The 20,186-nt window shown below is 41.5% G+C and overlaps 1 protein-coding gene across 1 annotated transcript in view; it reads left to right on the top strand.

Moving 5' to 3' along the window:
* The window catches only part of trpa1b (transient receptor potential cation channel, subfamily A, member 1b), a 133,702-nt gene that overhangs the window by 101,074 nt on the left and 12,442 nt on the right, over positions 1-20,186 (top strand). The window contains exons 17-21 of the mRNA XM_087985804.1: positions 52-150; positions 2,330-2,400; positions 3,761-3,929; positions 8,888-8,977; positions 14,242-14,411. Of these exons, the coding sequence (XP_087841930.1) occupies positions 52-150; positions 2,330-2,400; positions 3,761-3,929; positions 8,888-8,977; positions 14,242-14,411 (599 nt within the window). The remainder of the gene's footprint in view (positions 1-51; positions 151-2,329; positions 2,401-3,760; positions 3,930-8,887; positions 8,978-14,241; positions 14,412-20,186) is intronic.

Genomic DNA, 20,186 nt, shown 5'->3' with positions numbered 1-20,186 from the left:
ATTATTTAATATTGATGAAATGCATCTAACTCCATATTGTTTGTTGCGCAGATTGAATATGATTTCAGATATTTACAATGTCCACTCACATTCAAAAAACGAGCAAAGAAGGAAGAAAATGTTCAATATGCACCGCTAACAGCATTAAATGTGAGTACACAATGACAATTTTGTATAACCTGTTAAGAATAATATGTAGTGAAACAAAGCCCCTAGTAAGGGTCACTGGATTCAAAATGTTAGCTCTGATTTCTCTCCATAGTTGCTGTTAGACCTGCTGAGTTTCTCAAATAATTCCTGTTTTTATTTCAGATTTTCAGCATCCGTGGTTTTTTGTTTTGTATCACCCCACTAGAATTGTCAAGTTAGATTACAGAAAGCCAGATTCAGAGATTTGATAAAGGGACACTTTACAAGTTGGAATCTTGTGGGGATGCTCCAATGGATTATGAGATGTTACTCATAAATCTGCTTGTAAACTGGCTGCTAATAGCGCCTCATGCGGATCTTTCAAATGGTTGAAAGTGATTGCTTCAGAAGATGTCAATTTCTGTGAGCAGAAAGCTATGTCAGTCGTTGTTAATTGGTTGTGGTTCTAAAATTGTACATATGTAGACAGGAGGACTCATATGTTGCAGTAGTAGTGTCCCTACCTCTGGGCCAGGAGACTTGGGTTCAAATATCACCTGCTTTTGTGATGTAGCTGGAGACAAATTGACAAGAAATACAAGATCATAATGGTGTATGGTGTGGTTTGTAATGAGTTGCACTGAAAACAGAGTGTTACAGAGAGAGTTTAGTGCAAATTGGAATTTGGTATGGAGGGGGAAGCAGGTGTTGCTGCTTCCCACTAATACGTGTATTGGTTTATATAAGTTTGATTTGATGGAAAGCCTTTGTCCAGTGTTCAGGATCATAGCGTCCCTAAAGTTTGTAAGCAGGCCATTTGATCCATTGAGTCCACACAATTGCGACCACTCCCACCCTATCCCTGCAACCTGCATATCCCATGGCTAATGCACCTAACTTACACATCCCCGGACAATATGGGCAATTTAGCACGACGGATCCGCCAAACCTGCACATCTTTGAATTGTGGGAGGAAACCAGAGCACCAGAAAAAAACCCACACAGACACGGGGAGAATGTGCAAACTCCACACAGTTGCCTGAAGGTAGAATTGAACCTGGGTCCTGCTGCTACGAGGCAGCAGTGCAAACCACTGAGCCACCATGCCTCCAAGATGAGGTTGGGAAGATGGGGTGGGACTGTTTTCAGGTGCTGTTACAACCTATGGTTGGAACTTGATTAAAGTTAAGATTTTCATGTACACCTAAGCATGAGATACATTTCCTGCCCATTAAAGTTGGCAGGTGGACAGTGGTCCTCCTGCTTCAAATCAAAGGAGTTAAAGCCTCAGGAAAGGCTTCTGCTGCTGTACAAAGTGGGCAACTGGGTAGACATGTCACCATGCAAGGGTCTTGTCAATTACCTTGTGAAAATATCAATAAAAAAAACACTAAGAAGCCAGGTTGCCATTGTGTGGTGAGGGGCTCCTCTGCATAGTGTTCATTTTGTTCGACGGTTTCCAACCAGGCAGCCCCTGAGGCCAACCAGTAATGCTGCAATCCCAGCCTGGCGTGGATCCTCTACCTCAAGGCAGTTTGACCTTCCCTCCCCATCGCATTGGGAAATTGAAAGCCCACTGAAAGCAGCCTCTCAAATCCTGCACAATTACAGTCTAAGTGAGACTAATTGCCCGCCTGCCTTCTGGGAATGAATGGATTTCCTGGATCTCAAGTGCAGATGATGAATTCAAGAAGCCAACACACTTTCAGTCCCTGCCAGCCTTCCTTTCCTGGCATCGACAGGGTCTCAAAATTCCACCCCTAATTTTGAAAGCATATTTCTCAATTTCGTTGTCTCAGCTGAACAATCCAGTCAGAACACTAGAGCAGAAATAGATGACTAGTGCAGTCGATCCAAGAAAAAATAACAGATAGCATCATATCTGTAGGTACGATGTAAGATTTCCAATTTTTTTTAACATTCTTTGACATTGAAAACTGACCCGGTGTACACTAACTAAATATCACTGTTGCGTCTGCAATGGTGCAGAGTTCAAGCATTGCATTGTGGTTTTTCTTACAGGTCACCTATATAAGCCATTAATTTCTTGCACAGCAAATAATACATGAATCAGAGAAGATAATTGCATTGTTACATCTCTTGATTTTATGCACAGTGATTATTTAAAGTAATTTTGGTAATTGATGTCTGTTAGCTTTTAAAATTGATTCTGTTGTAATATTTCTGTTGTATCTTTTAGGCTATGATACGTTTCAATCGAGCTGACCTTCTGAACCATCCAGTTTGTACACAGTTTCTGAAAATGAAATGGTATGCAGGGTGTTGAATTAAGAGCAGCTTGTTCTGGTATAATTCATTAGCACATAATCATGTGTGGTTTTTAACTGAAACTTAAAACTCTTAATACATTCTGAACTTCTACTTAAGACAATCCCCATTCTATAGGTAATCATACATTATTATGGCATGTCTTTGCTTACAAATATATGATGTGGAGGCGCTGGTGTTGGACTGGGGTGGATAAAGTTAAAATTCACACAACATAAGGTTATAGTCCAACAGGTTTATTTGGAAGCACTCTTTCAGAGCACTGCTCCATCATCAGGTAACTAGTGACCTGATGAGGGAGCAGTTCTCCAAAGGATAGCACTTCCAATGAACCTGTTGGGCTATAACCTGGTGCAAAGTGATTGCAAATTTCGGATGAGGTCTTGGCCTTGTTGGAGATGTGAGTTTTACTGCTGGCTGATATTAAATCAGTGGTAAAAATGGTCCAAGGCTTGAGTCTAATTGGAGAGATGAGTCAGAAGTCACATGACACCAGGTTATAGTCCAACAGGTTTATCTGAAATCTCAAGCTTTTGGAGCAATGCTCCTTCATTAGGTAATGAAGGAGCAACGCTCCGAAAGCTTGTGATTTCAAATAAACCTGTTGGACTATAACCTGGTGTTGAGTGACTTCTGACTTTGTCCACCGAGACCAATGTTGGCACCTCCACATCATGGAAAGATGAGAGAAACTTCAAAACTGAAGTTTTGAAAGCAGCCAGTGATGGTAGATTTTGTCAGGGTGTTAAATGGTTGCACAGAGCAAACTCAAAATATCTCTTCAAAGTTTGTCAAGAGAGGAATGAAATTGATAAAAAATAAATTTAATCTGGATATTGGAAAGGAACTCTTTACTCAACTAGCAATAATTTTTTGAATAAACTCACATATATAAATACACCATGCAAAAATATTGGAGGTACAACAGTTGAATTCTAATATAATAGAATTGGATACAGAAAGAACAAAGAGATACCAAAATGATCTCGACAATGAAATAACTTTGAAGTCTCATCATTGTTGTTATGCTTGAAAACTCATTGCCAATTTTTATCAAGATTCCATAGAGGAAAAATGAAACAAGTTCCTGGATAACCTATTTTTTGATTGCCACTCTCACTGATCATATTTCTGAATTGACACTACTTCACATTTCTCATTGCTTGAAGTTTCCTGAGCCTTGCTACAAAATGAACTACCAATATAACTTAATTTCTCATGCATGCACATAAATATTTTCTCTGGTAATCTCCTTCATATAAATATGGGAATGGAATTTCAATTTAGTGGTTAGTTTTGATATTTACAATGGACTAATATATTTAACTTTGTTTCTTGGTAGGCAAGCGTATGGACTTAGAGCACACATCATAAATATGGCTCTCTTCTCAATGTTACTTATACCATTGACGTTCCTCATTATTGTTTCACGACCTCATGCCTTTGACAACGAACCAGCGATCGTTTCCAACTTTACTCAAGGATTGACAGGGCCCTGGATGAGATATAAGGTCTGTTTATGCATAGCCATTCTTTATGAAAGATGAGGATTGTTAATTTAGTATTTAAATTTGCCCAGGTACCAATGAACCAAGAATATGAATGAAGACGTGCATATTTTGTAATGTTTATTCTGTAGTGCGGTGACTCCTTCTTTTGATTCAGCAGGCCCTCCTATTATATATCTTTAACTTTGGCTGTTTCACATTGACTTTCTGAGTCCTGATTATGTCAATTAGAATGATTTGTGATCACAGCTGGAGGCTACTGCTACAACCCTTCCTCCCATTCTGACACTTTTCACATAAGTAGCTGTTGTAATAGATTATTATTGTGAGTAAATCTCAGATTTACTTCTAATAAGCATTTGTTTTGACACCAGTTTTTACCTTTGTGTAATATATAAATGTTTCTGATCGTATGACAACTATTTCCCAAGAACATACCTCAGAGTACCTTGACTTATTCACGGTTATTAACTTATTGATAATTTCCTCCTTTCAGCATTTTGTGATAAATATCATTTGACCATATAATCTCATTTTTGTTTCAGAAAGAAATTGTTCAATTTCTACCCTTCATTCAGAAGACAATTTTTAAAGTTGATACATGCAGGTGACTGCAGAGATCAGATTTAATCCACATTCTGCTGTCCCACCTATGAGATAAGGAAATTTAGATGGGGTCTATTATGAGAAGCTGATTTATAGAATCCCTGCAGTGCATTAAGTGGCCATTTGATCATCAAGTCTGCACCAGCCCTCTCAAGACCATCCCATCCCCTCCCCCAGAGCCCTATGTTTACCATGGCTAATCTACCTAGTCTACACATTCCTGGACATTAAAGATAATTTAGTGTGGCCAATCTCCTTCCTTCTCCCCAAACCCTTCCACATTACATCCATCCATAATAATCATCCAATACCCTCTTGAATGCCTCAATTGAACCTGCCTCCACCATGTTGTCAAGCAGTGCATCCCGCACTTTAACTTCTCGCTGCGTAGAAATGTTCTGTTCTCATATTACTCCAGCTTCATCTGCACGTCACATTAAATCTACACCACCTTGTTCATGTTCCTTTAATGAGCAAGAACAGCTTCTCCCTATCTACTCTATCGAGCCAACACGTGACTTTAAAAAGACATTCATCAAATATCTGTTCGGATTCTCTGCCATTCTCTCCTTCACTATCATAATTGATTGATTGATTGATTAGGAATGATCAGCCATGATCATATTGAATGGCGGTGCAGGCTCGAAGGGCTGAATGGCCTACTCCTGCACCTATTGTCTATTGTCTATATAAATTCTTCTGTCTCTACATTTTTTATGGCACCAGTTTGTCTTTCTAATCTTTTGTTCTCTTTACACACCCATAGAAGCCTTTACAGTCCATTTTTATGTTTCTCACTTGTTCAGTTTCATATTCTACTTTCTCTTTCTTTATCAGTTTTTTGATCCTCTTTAGCTAAATTCAGTATAAGGGAGTTTGATTCCGATTTGGTAGTGGACATAAAGTTTCCCCTCTCCAATATGGCACTGGAGGCAGTCCAGAGAAGGTTCATTCGGCTGATATCAGCTATGGAGTGATTGTCTTATGAGGAAAACTTGAATAGGTTTGGCCTTTCCCCAGGGGAATTTAGAAGACTGAGAGTGATCTTATTGAAACAGATAGATTTCTTAGAGGGCGTGACAGTCTAGATGCAGAAAGGTTGTTTCCCCTTGTGGGAGGGACTAGGAACAGAGGGCATCATTTCAGAATAAAGGGTCGATAACTAAGACAAAGAGGAGGCAGAATATATTTTTTCAGTGGGTCGTGAATCTATAGAATTCTTTATCACAGAGGGCTATTGGGCTGAGCTGGACAGATTTTTAATAAGAAAGGAGATTAAGAGTGATGGGGAAAAGGCAGGAAAGTGGAATTGAGGATTATTAGATCAGCTATGGAGAAATTGAATGACAGAGCAGACAGGGATGAATGACCAACTTCTGCTCCTACATCTTATTGTCTTATGGTTTTAATTGTCATATTGCAGAATCAGTGGTATTGTGGCCCTACCTGCTGCAGCCTTTATAGACGCAGATCACTAACCCCTCTGCCTTCCCTGTGAGGATATGGAAACATTCTCGACCAAATACAACAAATTATAGCAAGAACTCCAAAAACACTCCACAGTACTTCCAGAAACTTTGCAATTGTAGAAATCATTGCAAATCACCTGATTCTACCCACTTCCTGAAATGGCCAGTCATCTGCTTTCCCTATATTAGATTTAGAATAAAAAGATTCTCTAACCAAGTTTTTTTAAGACAAAACTATTGATTTGTTATGAAACACTCAATGAAAATGTAAAACTGGATAAGACACGTGTTTTAATAGGAGAATATAAGTATTTGCTGCTTTAAATAGGTCAATATGCAAATGTGCATAGAAACACATGCAGGCACATGAACATGCAAACGTGCTCTTGTCTGCATGAATGTATATTCACACACTTACATATTCATGCAGACACTCACACACATATTCACATGGACACTAACACACGTTCAAACAGGTATTCATGCTCACACACACACAGAGTATCAAGATGTTTTCTAGATGTTCCACAAGATACACAGTAAGAATGTTCCAGAAACAGCAGAGATCTGAGCTGGGCAGCCTTTCCTCAGCTGATGTTTCCCCAACTGACATCCAAATTATTATCCAAGCAAGACCTACTCTCTTTCATTCATAAACTCAGTCACACAGTTTTCAGAAGTGTCTTTTAAAAAAAAAAATTCCATTCTGTCCTTTCATTGACCTTATGGAAAAAGATTCAGAAATCTAGAAACATAGAAGGTAGGAGCAGGAGTAGGCCATTCAGCCCCGCAAGCCTGCTTTGCTATTCAATATGATCATGGCTGATCATCAAGCTTAATACCCTAATCCCACCCTCATCCCATATTTCTTGATCACTTTAGCCAGATCAGCTATGTCTATGTCCTCAAAGACACAGTGTTTTCACCTCAACCATCTTCTGTAGGCCCACCACTGTTGGTGAAGAAATTTCTCCACATCTCAGTCCTAAGAAGTTTATCCCTTATCCTTAAACTACAACCCCTGGTTCTAGGCTCCCCCACTATCAGGAACATCCTGCATCTAATCTGTCTAGTCCTGTTAGAACTTTGCAGGTTTCTGTGAGATAACCCCTTCATTTTTCTAATGAACACAATCCAAACTGATTGAACACAATCCAAACTGACTCAAATCTGTCCTCTTAAGTCAGTCCTGCCAATCCAGGAATGGATTTGGGAAACCTTCACTGCATTTCCTCTCTGGCAAGAATATTCTTCCTCAGATAAGGAAAATATTAACCACCATTTGTTCCTAACAGCCATGGTGCAGGTGTGTATTTAGAGAGAGAGAGACAGCTGAAAGCATTAAGTGGTCCAAGTTTGGAATTTGGATGAAGTCTAGCTGTTTCACATCCTGATCTGCTGGTTGTGAAGTTTATATCACAGACATGACAGTCCGTGTCAGAAGTGACTGTGTCTCAATCGGGGATGGGGGCATTTGTGTTGTTCCAAATGATGCACACTCTGTCTTTGAAAAAGTGAATCTGCATTTGCAGAATTAGATTTGCAGATACATTCTATTTTGTTCAAAAAGCACACAATCTGTAGGCAATCAGTTCATGTGATGTTTTCCTACTTTGGAAATAAAAGCTGTCTGACTCCAGCTTGGGACACAAGCAGACTCTAACTTTACAGTTTTAAGCTGAGCTGAGATGTTGCCTTTTTTTATACTGATAAAACCTTAAGTTATCTTGGACCTATGACTTAGTCATAGAGTCATAGAGACGTACAGCATGGGAACAGACCCTTCGGTCCAACCCGCCCATGACGCCCAGATATCCCAACCCAATCTAGTCCCACCTGCCAGCACCCGGCCCATATCCCTCCAAACTCTTTCTATTCACATACTCAGCCAAATGCCTCTTAAATGTTGCAATTGTACCAGCCTTCATCGCTTCCTCTGGCAGCTCATTCCATACACGTACCATCCTCTGTGTGAAAAAGTTACCCCATAGGTCTCTTTTATATCTTTCCCCTCTCACCCTAAACCTATGCCCTCTAGTTCTGGACTCCCCGACCCCAGGGAAAAAACTTTGCCTATTTACCCTGTTCATGCCCCTCATAATTTTATAAACCTCTATAAGATCACCCCTCAGCCTCCTACCCTCCAGGGAAAACAGCCCCAGCCTGTTCAGCTTCTCCCTATAGCTCAAATCCTCCAACCCTGGCAACATCCTTGTAAGTCTTTTCTGAACCCTTTCAAATTTCATGACATCTTTCCGATAAGAAGGAGACCAGAATTGCACTCAATATTCCAACAGTGGCCTAACTAATGTCCTGTACAGCCACAACATGACCTTCCAACTCCTGTACTCCATATTTTGGAACTTTAGACTTGAAAGAAATTCTGGGATTTACATATTAATCAAATGAAACCCACATCCCCATTCTAAGTGATTAAAGACTTAACAGCCATCGAGGTTTGTCTAATACTTGGCATCAGTTGTACGACACTTTGATCTTTTACTTATAAATTCTGTGTCCTATATACCTGCCCCACTAGTTTTGCAATGAAGGAGCAGCACTCTGAAAGCTTGTACTTTCAAACAAAAAGTATAACCTAGTGTTGTGTGATTTTTAACTTTGAAGAAGTTGGGTAAGATACAGAGATATTGAATTCCCACCAATAAAATGCAATTGCAATTTCTCATATCAGCCAGTTCACCCAATAGAAAACTCCAGCCCAAATTCCTCCACTCCTGTTCAACATGTGATAGTTTCTTAACCCAAACGTGATGGAGTTCCTAACCCTTTATTCTGAAGTATTTCAGACATAATTCCTGTAGGTGTCACCTGGAATACTGACATGATATTGAATAGTTGACTCATTTCAACTTGTTTCTTCCATAGGAGTCACTGTTGTATAAACTGTGCACAAGAACTGTATTTGTGATGAGCATTCTTGGTTTATGTAAGGAAATTTACCAATTGCTACAACAGGTAAGATGTGTATACAATAATGCTAGAGTCCTGTTCTCTCCTCAGTACTGGCCTTCAATTTTTAACAGTAAACTGACCCTGTCATTGAATGCCTTCTCGGGCATCATAACTTGCTGGTGAAAATGGAAGTACTTCTTTTTCAACTGTGCTTATTAAAGGAAAGTAGCATGTTTCCTATGTTTTAGCTCCATATCACCATGTGACCGAATCCTATTGGCAGAAATAAACAAACCTCAAGGTTGTTTTAATCTTGAAGATTTGCGGAAAACAGTAAGAAATTAATGAATTGCTTTCTTTACCTTGTTTCATTTTTAAAATGTAACATGGGATTTATTTTGTGTGCTGCTGATTCTGGGAGATCATTGCTTGGCTTGATAAGAAAGCCTATGATTAAGGATAACATTGAAGCAATACTCAGAATGTTACATTTCAAAAAAAGATACAGAACATGCCCACTGAGATATGCCATGCTAATGGTGCCCATGGAATTGACTAGTGTCAAAAAAAAACATGTGTTTCACTAATATCCTTCAGATATCCTTTAGTATTACAGCGGTGGAAAGGACGATGGATGAGGACTTGCCATCTGAGGTAGTTTGGGCTGAGGTTAGGAATAGGAAAGGTGAGGTCACCCTGTTAGGAGTCTTTTACAGGCCTCCTAATAGTCCTAGAATCATTGAAGAAAGGATTGGGAAGGTGATTCAGGAGATGAGTGACAGTAATAGGGTGGTTGTTATGGGGGACTTTAACTTTCCTGATATTGATTGGGAAAGCTATAGCTCAAGTTCGTTAGATGGGTCAGTGTTTGTTCAATGTGTGCAGGAGAGTTTCCTGACACAATATGTAGACAGGCCAACAAGAGGTGAGGCCATACTGGATTTGGTTCTGGGTAACGAACCAGGCCAGGTGTTAGAATTAGAGGTAGGTGAGCACTTTGGGGATAGTGACCATAATTCGGTGATTTTTACACTCGTGATGGAGAGGGATAAGTGTGTACTACAGGGCAAGAATTATAGCTGGGGTAAGGGAAATTATGATGCGGTGAGGCATGACTTAGGATGTGTGGCTTGGAAAAGTAGACTCCAAGGCAAGAGTGTAAATGATATGTGGAACTTGTTCAAGGGGCAACTATTGAGTGTCCTTGATAATTATGTACCTGTCAGGCAGGTAGGAAAGGGTCGTGCGAGGGAGCCGTGGTTTAATAAGGAATTGGAATCCCTTGTTAAATGGAAGAGGGCGGCCTATCTCAAGATGAGACGTGAAGGTTCAATTGGGGCGATTGAGAGTTATAGGGTAGCCAGGAAGGACCTGAAGAGAGAGCTAAAAGCAGCAAGGAGGGGACACGAAAGGTCCTTAGTAGATAGGATTAGGGAAAACCCTAAGGCTTTCTATAGGTATGTTAGGAATAAAAGAATGACTAGGGTAGGAATAGGTCCAGTCAAGGATAGTAGGGGGAAGTTGCGTGTGGAGGCGGAAGAGATTGGGGAGACACTGAATGAATACGTTTCTTCAGTATTCACTCAGGAACAGGGCATTGTTGTCGATGAGAATACTGAGGCACAAATAAGTAGAATGGATGGCTTTGAGGTATGTAGAGAAGAGGTGTTGGAAATCCTGGAAAAGGTGAAAATAGATAAGTCCCCTGGGCCTGATGGCATTTATCCTAGGATTCTCTGGGAAGCAAGGGAGGAGATTGCAGAGCCATTGGCCTTGATTTTTATGTCCTCTTTGTCTACAGGAGTAGTCCCAGAAGACTGGAGGATAGCAAATGTGGTTCCCTTGTTCAAAAAGGGGAGTAGGGATAGCCCTAGTAACTATAGGCCGGTGAGTCTCACTTCTGTTGTGGGCAAAGTCTTAGAGAGAATTGTAAGGGATAGGATTTATGCACATCTAGATAGGAATAATGTGATCAAGGATAGTCAGCATGGTTTTGTGAAGGGCAAGTCGTGCCTCACAAACCTTATTGAATTCTTTGAAAAGGTGACGAAGGAGGTTGATGAGGGGAAAGTGGTAGATGTGGTATATATGGATTTTAGTAAGGCGTTCGATAAGGTTCCCCATGGTAGGCTACTGCAGAAAATACGGAGATATGGCATTGAGGGTGAGTTGGAGGTTTGGATTAGGAATTGGCTGGATGGAAGAAGACAGAGGGTAGTAGTTGATGGCAAAGTTTCTTCATGGAGTGCCGTCACTAGCGGTGTTCCGCAAGGATCTGTTTTGGGACCATTGCTGTTTGTCATTTTTATAAATGACCTGGAAGAGGGGTTAGAAGGTTGGGTGAGCAAGTTTGCGGATGACACGAAAGTCGGAGGAGTTGTTGACAGTGAGGAAGCATGTGGCAGGTTACAGCAGGATATAGAGAAGCTGCAGAGCTGGGCAGAAAGGTGGCAGATGGAATTCAATGTAGCTAAGTGCGAGGTGATTCACTTTGGGAAGAATAACAAAAAGATGGGGTACTGGGCTAATGGTCGGATACTTGGTAGTGTGGATGAGCAGAGGGATCTTGGTGTCCATGTACACAGATCTCTGAAAGTTGCCACCCAGGTAAATAGTGCGGTGAGGAAGGCATATGGCGTACTGGCTTTTATTGGTAGAGGAATTGAGTTCCGGAGTCCTGAGGTCATGATGCAGTTGTATAAGACTCTGGTACGGCCGCATCTGGAATATTGTGTGCAGTTTTGGTCGCCATACTATAGGAAGGATGTGGAGGCATTGGAACGGGTGCAGAGGAGGTTTACCAGGATGTTGCCTGGTATGAAAGGAAAATCGTATGAGGAAAGACTGAGGCACTTGGGGCTGTTTTCACTAGAGAAAAGAAGGTTTAGGGGTGACTTGATTGAGGTGTACAAGATGATTAGGGGGTTAGATAGGGTCGACAGTATGAACCTTTTCCCGCGTATGGAGTCGGGTATTACAAGGGGGCATAGCTTTAAATTAAGGGGGGGTAGATATAGGACTGATGTTAGGGGTAGGTTCTTCACTCAGCGAGTCGTTAGTTCATGGAATGCCCTGCCAGTAACAGTGGTGGACTCTCCCTCTTTATGGGCATTTAAGAGGGCATTGGATAGGTATATGGAGGATAGTGGGTTAGTGTAGTTTAGGTGGGCTTGGATCGGCGCAACATCGAGGGCCCAAGGGCCTGTACTGCGCTGTATTCTTCTATGTTCTATGTTCTATGTTCTATATGGAGATCTGTGCCAGGACTGGCCTACATCTAACTCCAGACCCACAGCACTGCAGTTTGCTTTTAGTTCCCCTGTGAAATGGCCCAGCTATTAAGCTTGATCAAATACTACAGAGTCTAAAAGAAGGAAATAAACTAAATGTAAAACCTAGAATTCACTAAGGTGCTGGAAATGGCAAATCACCCCTGCTGGCCCTGCAGAGTCCTTACCAGCATCTGGGGCTAGAGCTATCTCACAGACTAGTCAAGCAGCAGCTGACATAGTCATACTCACGGAATCATACCTTACTCATAATGTCCCAGGATCCACTATCACCATCCCTGGGTAAACCTTGACCCACCGGAAGGGCAAAGTTGCTAGAGATGGGGCAAAGTATGGAGGGAGTTGCCCTAGGAATCCTCAAAGTTGAACCCAGTGGCATCAGGTCAAGCATTGACAAGAAAATCATCTGTTGATACCAGTTACTGCACATGCTTCACTGATGAATCCATACTCCCTTATATTGAACACCACTTCGAATCCATACATTGTGGAAGCAGGCCACTCAGCCCATTGAGTCCACACTGACCCTCTGAACAATCCCTCATCCAGACCACACCCCAGCTCCCCCCCTACTCTATCCCCGTAACCCATCATTAACCATGGCTAACTCACATACACATCCCTGGATACGATGGGAAATTTAGCATGGCCAATCCATCTCGCCCACATATATTTTGGCTGTGAGAGAAAACCCACACAAACTCAGGGAAAATGTGTAGGCTCCTCGCAGACAGTAACCCAAGAGTGGAATCGAACTCGGGTCCCTGGCACTGTAAGGCAGCAGTGCTAACCAGTGAGCCAACATGCTGCCCACTTAGTGGGAGTAAGGAGTGTGAGGTACTCACTCCACAAATAGCACAAGTTACAAGATACACTGCAGCAACATGCCAGACTTACCTACCAGCACCTTCCAGACCTGTCAATTCTGGTGCCTGGGGTAATAAAAAAAAGATGAAAAGTAACACTTCCATCTGCAAGTTTCACTGCAAATCACACCATCCTGTCCAGGAACTATTACAATCCTTCCATGAAAATCTTCCACACTAATGGCAATGTGAACACTATTGCCACAAATACTACAACCAATCAAGAAATGGCCAATATCTCAAGGGCAAATAGATAAGCAGAATAAATGTTAGCCTTGCCAGTGATACCAACATTCTACTTATGAAAATAAGATGAGGTAATAAAGTAAAGTAGATTATTCCTTCCAAATGGTTTCTACTCAGGCCCAATGTGGCAGGCTTACCTTCAGGTCTTGCCTGCTTCATCAGGGTTGGATTACCAAGCCAATCTTATTGTAACCTATTCTTCCTGTTCTACTTCCACCCCCCCCCCCCTCCCCCCACCTCAGGATTGTATTAATTATTCTACATTTTATATTTAAATTGACGAGTTTAGGTTACTGCATTTTTTTTGACTTTTCAGATATACAAGTGGGCCAAAAAAAATGCTTGAAATCTTTTTGTCCACTGACAGTATCTCAGTGAGATTTTGTGAAATTCCGTAACACAACGCAAATGTAGTAGGGGAGTATGGTATAAGGATGACCCTGAAAATTTTTAAAGATGGACATTCACTCACTCTTGGTGAGAAATTATATAAAACAGATCAATAAAACTTGAAATAAGCCAAAGAATGGAAACAGCATCCACCTTTGGAGGGTAGGTGTGGACTCAATGGGCTGAATGGCTTGCTTCCATAATGTAGATGTTCTATGTTCTATGACTCTAAGGAAAATATCAATGCATCTGGGAAAGGTGCACTGACACAAGGTGAGTGTCTGGTATTTGGTGAGAACATTTCTGGGCAATGTTGGGTTACATGTAACACCTTAAGGTGAGGTCCTTTGATATTTCCAGTGATTAGTTAAAGAGGTACACCCCTGGGACAACAAACTATACAGAACAATACAATAGAAGGCAGCAACACCTCAATTTGATCAATTAGTGAAATAATACAATTATGTTCTAATTGTTTCTCTGATTGCATTAATTGCTACGATGGTAACTTTCTTTTCTTTGTCTGAATCAACAGCGACTGCATTACTTTCTTGATTCAACCAATCTCTTGGACTGGAGTATGTATGCGGCATCCATTATTTTTGTAATTCCCTGGATTTTTGATGTCAAAACTTCAATACAATGGGATTGTGGTTCTATTAGTGCATTTGCAACGTGGGTGAACTTCCTGTTATACTTGCAAAGGTGTAGTTATTTTATATTCTTAATAATGTTTTAATTTTATAATATTTTATTACCAGTTATTAGCAGATGTAACAGAAGAAACTATTACCCACCTTTAAAGAAGCACAAACTGTGTTCAGAAATCCCTGATCTCTTGTTAGACTTGAGAACTGCTGGATGTTTAGCTATTCAGTGCTGGTTTTGAAAATGTGCATCCTGGCTAAGATGTACTGGGGCTAGCAATCAACAAGGACAAACTGGCTACATTGCTGTCATTTATTGGCCAATTTGAGGTGGAAGTTTTATCCCCTAGGGATGTGGAGACCTGCTTCAGAGCAATCTCAGTTAATTCGAGGCTGGTAGCTTTCTCCTGGCACTGGCAGCACCAGTGGGGCAGTGGTCACTGTCAATACTGCACTTAGCCATTGAAGGGAGAAGCTACAATCAATCAGCACGCTCTCAGCGTTCAGTGAGGAAGTGTTGGCTGGGGAACATGGGGTAGATGTAACAATCCATGTTGAGGTCTTTTAATGGTGCAAGGGATCAGTTAAGGTTTGGGCACCATTGGAGCCCCAAACCGGCTGCTTCACATTGGCCTCCTCTGCCATCGGTTTATTCCTGAAAATCGGTTGAGATGTTTAAATGGACCTGTTTAGACAATTCAATTGGTCCACCACTGGTCAGACCTCCTGATGCCCACCCACCATTGGTAGATTTGTGATTAGGGAAAGCCTGGGCAGATAGCAGGGCATTGACTGGATTTAACAAGCCCTCCCATCACCTTCAAACCACCAGTGGAGGAGCATTGTTTACAATCCAGCAAGAAGGCCTTATGTCGCCTATTCCCGAAACATTTGCGTGTGATAATTCACATATGTGCTAAATGCACATTATAACAATGTAGCTGCATTCCAGCAAAGGAAGGAAGCAGGCAGGAACATGAGAATGTATTGCAGTCTTCTCTTGCAAGAACATAAGAACTAAAGAAATTGGTCAAGAATCCTCAAGCCTGATTTGTCATTTAATAAGTTCCATGGCTGATCTTCAACATCACCTTCACTTATCCGAATCTATTTCATATCCTTTGATGCTTTAGATTCTCAATCTTACTGGCTCCTCATCTAAAGGCCATTCCCCCTCTCCAACAACCTCTCAGTATTTACCCTGTAAACCGTCTTTGAAGTTAAACTCCAACCTGTGTAGGCCCTTTGTACTAAAACTATACTCATCGGATAAACCTGTCATTCCTAGAAGCAATCCAGTAAGGCACAACTATACTCCATAATTCAATACAAATGTTTTCTAATCAAAGTCTTGTTTAATTGCAGAAAGATTTATTTATTCTTGAACTTCATCTGTTTTGCAAACACTTGGTACCAACGACATTGGAAAAGGATGAGATTTTGAAGGGAGAATGTAGAAAGTTAGGCATGAATTTAAAAAGGAGGTGCTTGAGGGTAGTAATATCTGGATTATTCCCGGTGCTACGAGCTAGTGAGGGCAGGATTGGGGGATAGAGCAGATGAGTGCGTGGCTGAAGAGCTGGTGTATGGGAGAAAGATTCACATTTTTGGATCATTGGAATCTCTTCTGGTGTAGAAGTGACCTGTACAAGGAGGATGGATTGCACCCGAATTGGAAGGGGACTAATATACTGGCAGGGAAATTTGCTAGAGTGCTCAGGAGGATTTAACTTAGTAAGATGTGGGGAGGGGGGGCGGCGTGGAATCACAGGGACATAGTGAGGAAAGAGATCAACCTGAGACTGGTACAGTTCAGAAAAGAAACGAATCAAACGGTCAGGGCAGGCAGGGGCAAAAGGTCGGACTGATAAATTGAACTGCATTCATTTCAATGCAAGAGGCCGAACAGGGAAGGCAGATGAACTCCAGGCATGGCTAGGAACATGGGACTGGGATATCATAGCAATTACTGAAACGTGGCTCAGGGATGGATAAGATTGGCAGCTTAATGTTCCAGGATACAAATGCTATAGAAAGGATAGAAAGGGAGGCAAGAGAGGAGGGGGAGTGGCTTTTTTGATAAAGGGATAGCATTACAGCTGTGCTGAGGGAGGACATTCCCGGAAAGACATCCAGGGAAGCTATTTGGGTGGAACTGAGGAATAAAAAAGGGATGGTCACCTTATTGGGATTGTATTATAGACCCCTAATGGTGAGAAATTGAGATACAAATTTGGAGGGAGGTCTCAGTTATCTGTCAGAGTGGTTATGGGAGGGGATTTTAACTTTCCATAGTGTTAAGGGTTTAGATGGAGAAAAATTTGTTAAGTGTGTACAAGAAAATTTTCTGATTCAGTATGTGGATGTACCTACTAGAGAAGGTGCAAAACCTGACCTACTCTGGGAAATAAGGCAGGGCAGGTGACTGAGGTGTCAGTGGGGGAGTTCTTTGGGGCCAGTGACCATAATTCTATTAGTTTTAAAATTATGATGGAAAAGGATAGACCATATCTAAAAGTTGAAGTTATAAATTGGAGGAAGGCTAATTTTGACGGTATTAGGCAAGAACTTTCAAAAGCTGATAGGGTGCAGATGTTCGCAGGTAAAGGGCCAGCTGGAAAACGGGAAGCTTTTAGAAATGAGTTAATGAGAGTCTGGATCCTGTTAAGGTAAAAAGAAAGGCTGGTAGGTGTTGGGAATGCTGGATGACTAGAGAGATTGAGGTCTTGGTTCAGAAAGAGGAGGAAACATATGTCAGGTATAGACAGCAGAGATTGAGTGAACCCGTAGAGTGTAAAGGCAGTAGGAGTATACTTAAGAGGTAAATCAGGAGGGCAAAAAGGGGACATGAGATAATTTTGGCAAGTAGAGTTTAGGAGAATCCAAAGCGATTTTATAAATACATTAAGGACGAAAGGGTAATTAGGGGGAGAATAGAACCCCTCAAAGATGAGCAAGGCAGCCTATGTGTGGAGCCGCAGGAGACGGAGAAGATACGAAACAAGTACTTTGCATCATTATTTAATGTGAAGAAGGACATGGAAGATATAGAATGTGGGGAAATAGATGTTGACATCTTGAAAAATGTCCATATTACAGAGGAGGAAGTGCTGGATGTCTTGAAACGCATAAAGGTGGATAAATCCCCAGGACCTGATCAGGTGTACCCTAGAACTCTGTTGGAAGCTGGGAAATAATTACTGGGCCCTTTGTTGAGATATTTGTATCATCGATAGTCACAGGTGATGTTCCAGAAGACTGGAGGTTGGCTAATGTGGTACCATTATTTAAGAAATGTAGTCAGGACAAACCAGGGAATGAAAGACTGGTGAGCCTGACATCGGTGGTGGGCAAGTTGTTGGAGCAAATCCTGAGGGACAGGATTTACAAGTATTTGGAAAGGCAAGGACTGATTAGGGATAGTCAACATGGCTTTGCGCGTGGGAAATTATGTCTCATGAACTTAATTGAGTTTTTTGAAAAAGTAACAGAGGATTGATGAGGGCAGAGAGGTGGACGTGATCTATATGGACTTCAGTAAGGCGTTTGACAGGGTTCCCCATGGGAGAATGTTTAGCAAGGTTAGATCTTATGGAATACTGGGAGAACTTGCCATTTGGATACAGAACTGGCTTAGAAGATAGAGGGTGGTGGTGGAGGGTTGTTTTTCAGACTGGAGGCCTGTGACCAGTGGAGTGCCACAAGGATCGGTGCTGGGTCCACTACTTCTCATCATTTATATAAATGAATTGCATGTGAACATAGAAGGTAGAGTTAGTAAGTTTACAGATGACACGAAAATTGGAGGTGTAGTGGACCGTGAAGAAGGTTACCTCAGATTACGATTGGATCTCAATCAAACGGACCAATGTGCTGAGGAGTGGCAGATAGAGTTTAATTTAGATAAATGCGAGGTGCTGCGTTTTGGGAAAGCAAATCTTAGCAGGACATATAGACTTAATGATAAGGTCCTCGGGAATGTTGCTGAATAAGAGACATTGGATTACAGGTTCATAGCTCCTTGGAGGTGGAGTCGCAGGTAGATAGGATAGTGAAGAAAGCCTTTGGTATGCTTTCCTTTATTGGTCAGAGCATTGAGTACAGGAGTTGGGAGGTCATGTTGCAGCTGTACAGAACGTTGGTTATGCCACTTTCAGAATACTGCATGCAATTATGGTCTCCTTTCTATTGGAAGGATGTTGCGAAACTTGAAAGGGTTTAGAAAAGATTTACAAGGATGTTGCCAGGATTGGAGAATTTGAGCTATAGGGAGAGACTGATTAGGCTGGGGATGTTTTCCCTGAAGCAGCGATTTATCATATCCATGCCCCTCAGAGAAGTTTATAAAATCATGAGGGGCAAGGATAGGATAAATAGGCAAAGCCTTTTCTCTGAGGTGGGAGAGTCCAGAACTAGAGGGCATAGATTTAGGGTGAGAGGGGAAAGATATAAAATGGACCTAATGGGCAATTTTTTCACGCAGAGGGTGGTGCGTGGATTGGATGGGCTGCCTGAGGAAGTGGTAGACGCTGGTACAATTGCAGCATTTAAAAGGCATCTGGATGAATATATGAATAGGAAGGGATTAGAGGGATATGGGCCAAGTACTGGCAAATGGGACTCGATTAGGATAGGATATCTGGTCGGCATGGATGAGTTGGACCAAAGGGTCTATTTCGGTGCTGTATCTCTCTATGACTCTATGACTGATATTAACTAACTGTCATGTAATTCCCTGTTTTCTCATACCCTCCTTTCTTGAAGAGCAGAGTTACGTTCACCAACTTCTAATTTGTTTGGACCGTTCTGGAATCTGGGAACGTTTTGAAAATCATATAGTGCAACACTTATCTCTTCATCTACCTTTCTTCAGAACTCTAAAATGTAGATATTCAGAAAATTGAACCCTTTGGATGTATCAGTTTTTAGGCCAACAATTTCATTAGTACAATTATTTACTGGTGTTGATTCATTTTGTCGAGGGTTTTGCCTTGTGTTCATCAAGATGTTCACATGAATACCAGCAATTCCCAATGAAGGGAATAATTTATACTGTCTGAGCAGAGAGTGATAATTTGTTGATAATTGGACTCTGACTGGTAGAGGTGCTGCCATGGAGAATACACCCAGTAGATAACTAGTTAACTGCCCAGCTTTGTTTAAAGCCAGGCAGGTTGACCCTGATTGTTGATGGCTGAATCAGACAATGGTTGTCACCTATCTTGTTACGATGAGCAAGTGCAATGTATGTTAATGTTCTGTCTGTCTGCAGCTTCCAGTGCACATAGATGTGCCACACTGTGACCAAACCGACAATCATAAATTGGTTCTCAGTATAATATTGGGCACACTCAGGTTTGTTTGGCAAATGTTGTCCAATCATATTTGGAGAACTTTCGGCCATGGAGAGGGTCAGGCTCTGAATGGCATAGCCCACTGGAGGAAGGGGAGGAACATGACCTGGAAGAGGACAGGGAGTAAATTACAAAACACTGCATTGGTTGTGGAGAGAGGTGTTTCTGCTGGTGCAAGATCCAAGGACCCCCATTAGGTATAGGGCTATGGGGGAGGAGGTGTGCAGTGGCATAGATGCATGTTACTGGTAATCTAATCTAAAGCCCTGAAGTCACATGATTCAAACTCATCTATAGCAGCTCATGGGATTTAAAATGTAATGATAAAACCTGGAATATAAAACTAGCTTCAGTAACAGGGCCATAAAACTTATCATCTGTTGTTGTGAAATCCTACCTGGTTCACCAATGGATTTGGTATAAGTTTTGTAGGAATTGGAATTGGGATGGCCAGGTCAGTCACATTGACGATGAGTTCT

Source organism: Chiloscyllium plagiosum, unplaced genomic scaffold (genome assembly GCF_037043375.1).
Source record: "Chiloscyllium plagiosum isolate Xiang-an unplaced genomic scaffold, Cpla_swu_hap1 HiC_scaffold_4, whole genome shotgun sequence".
NCBI lineage: Eukaryota > Metazoa > Chordata > Chondrichthyes > Orectolobiformes > Hemiscylliidae > Chiloscyllium > Chiloscyllium plagiosum.
Note: the sequence above shows the minus strand (reverse complement) of the source record. Positions and strands in the feature narration are given on the sequence as shown.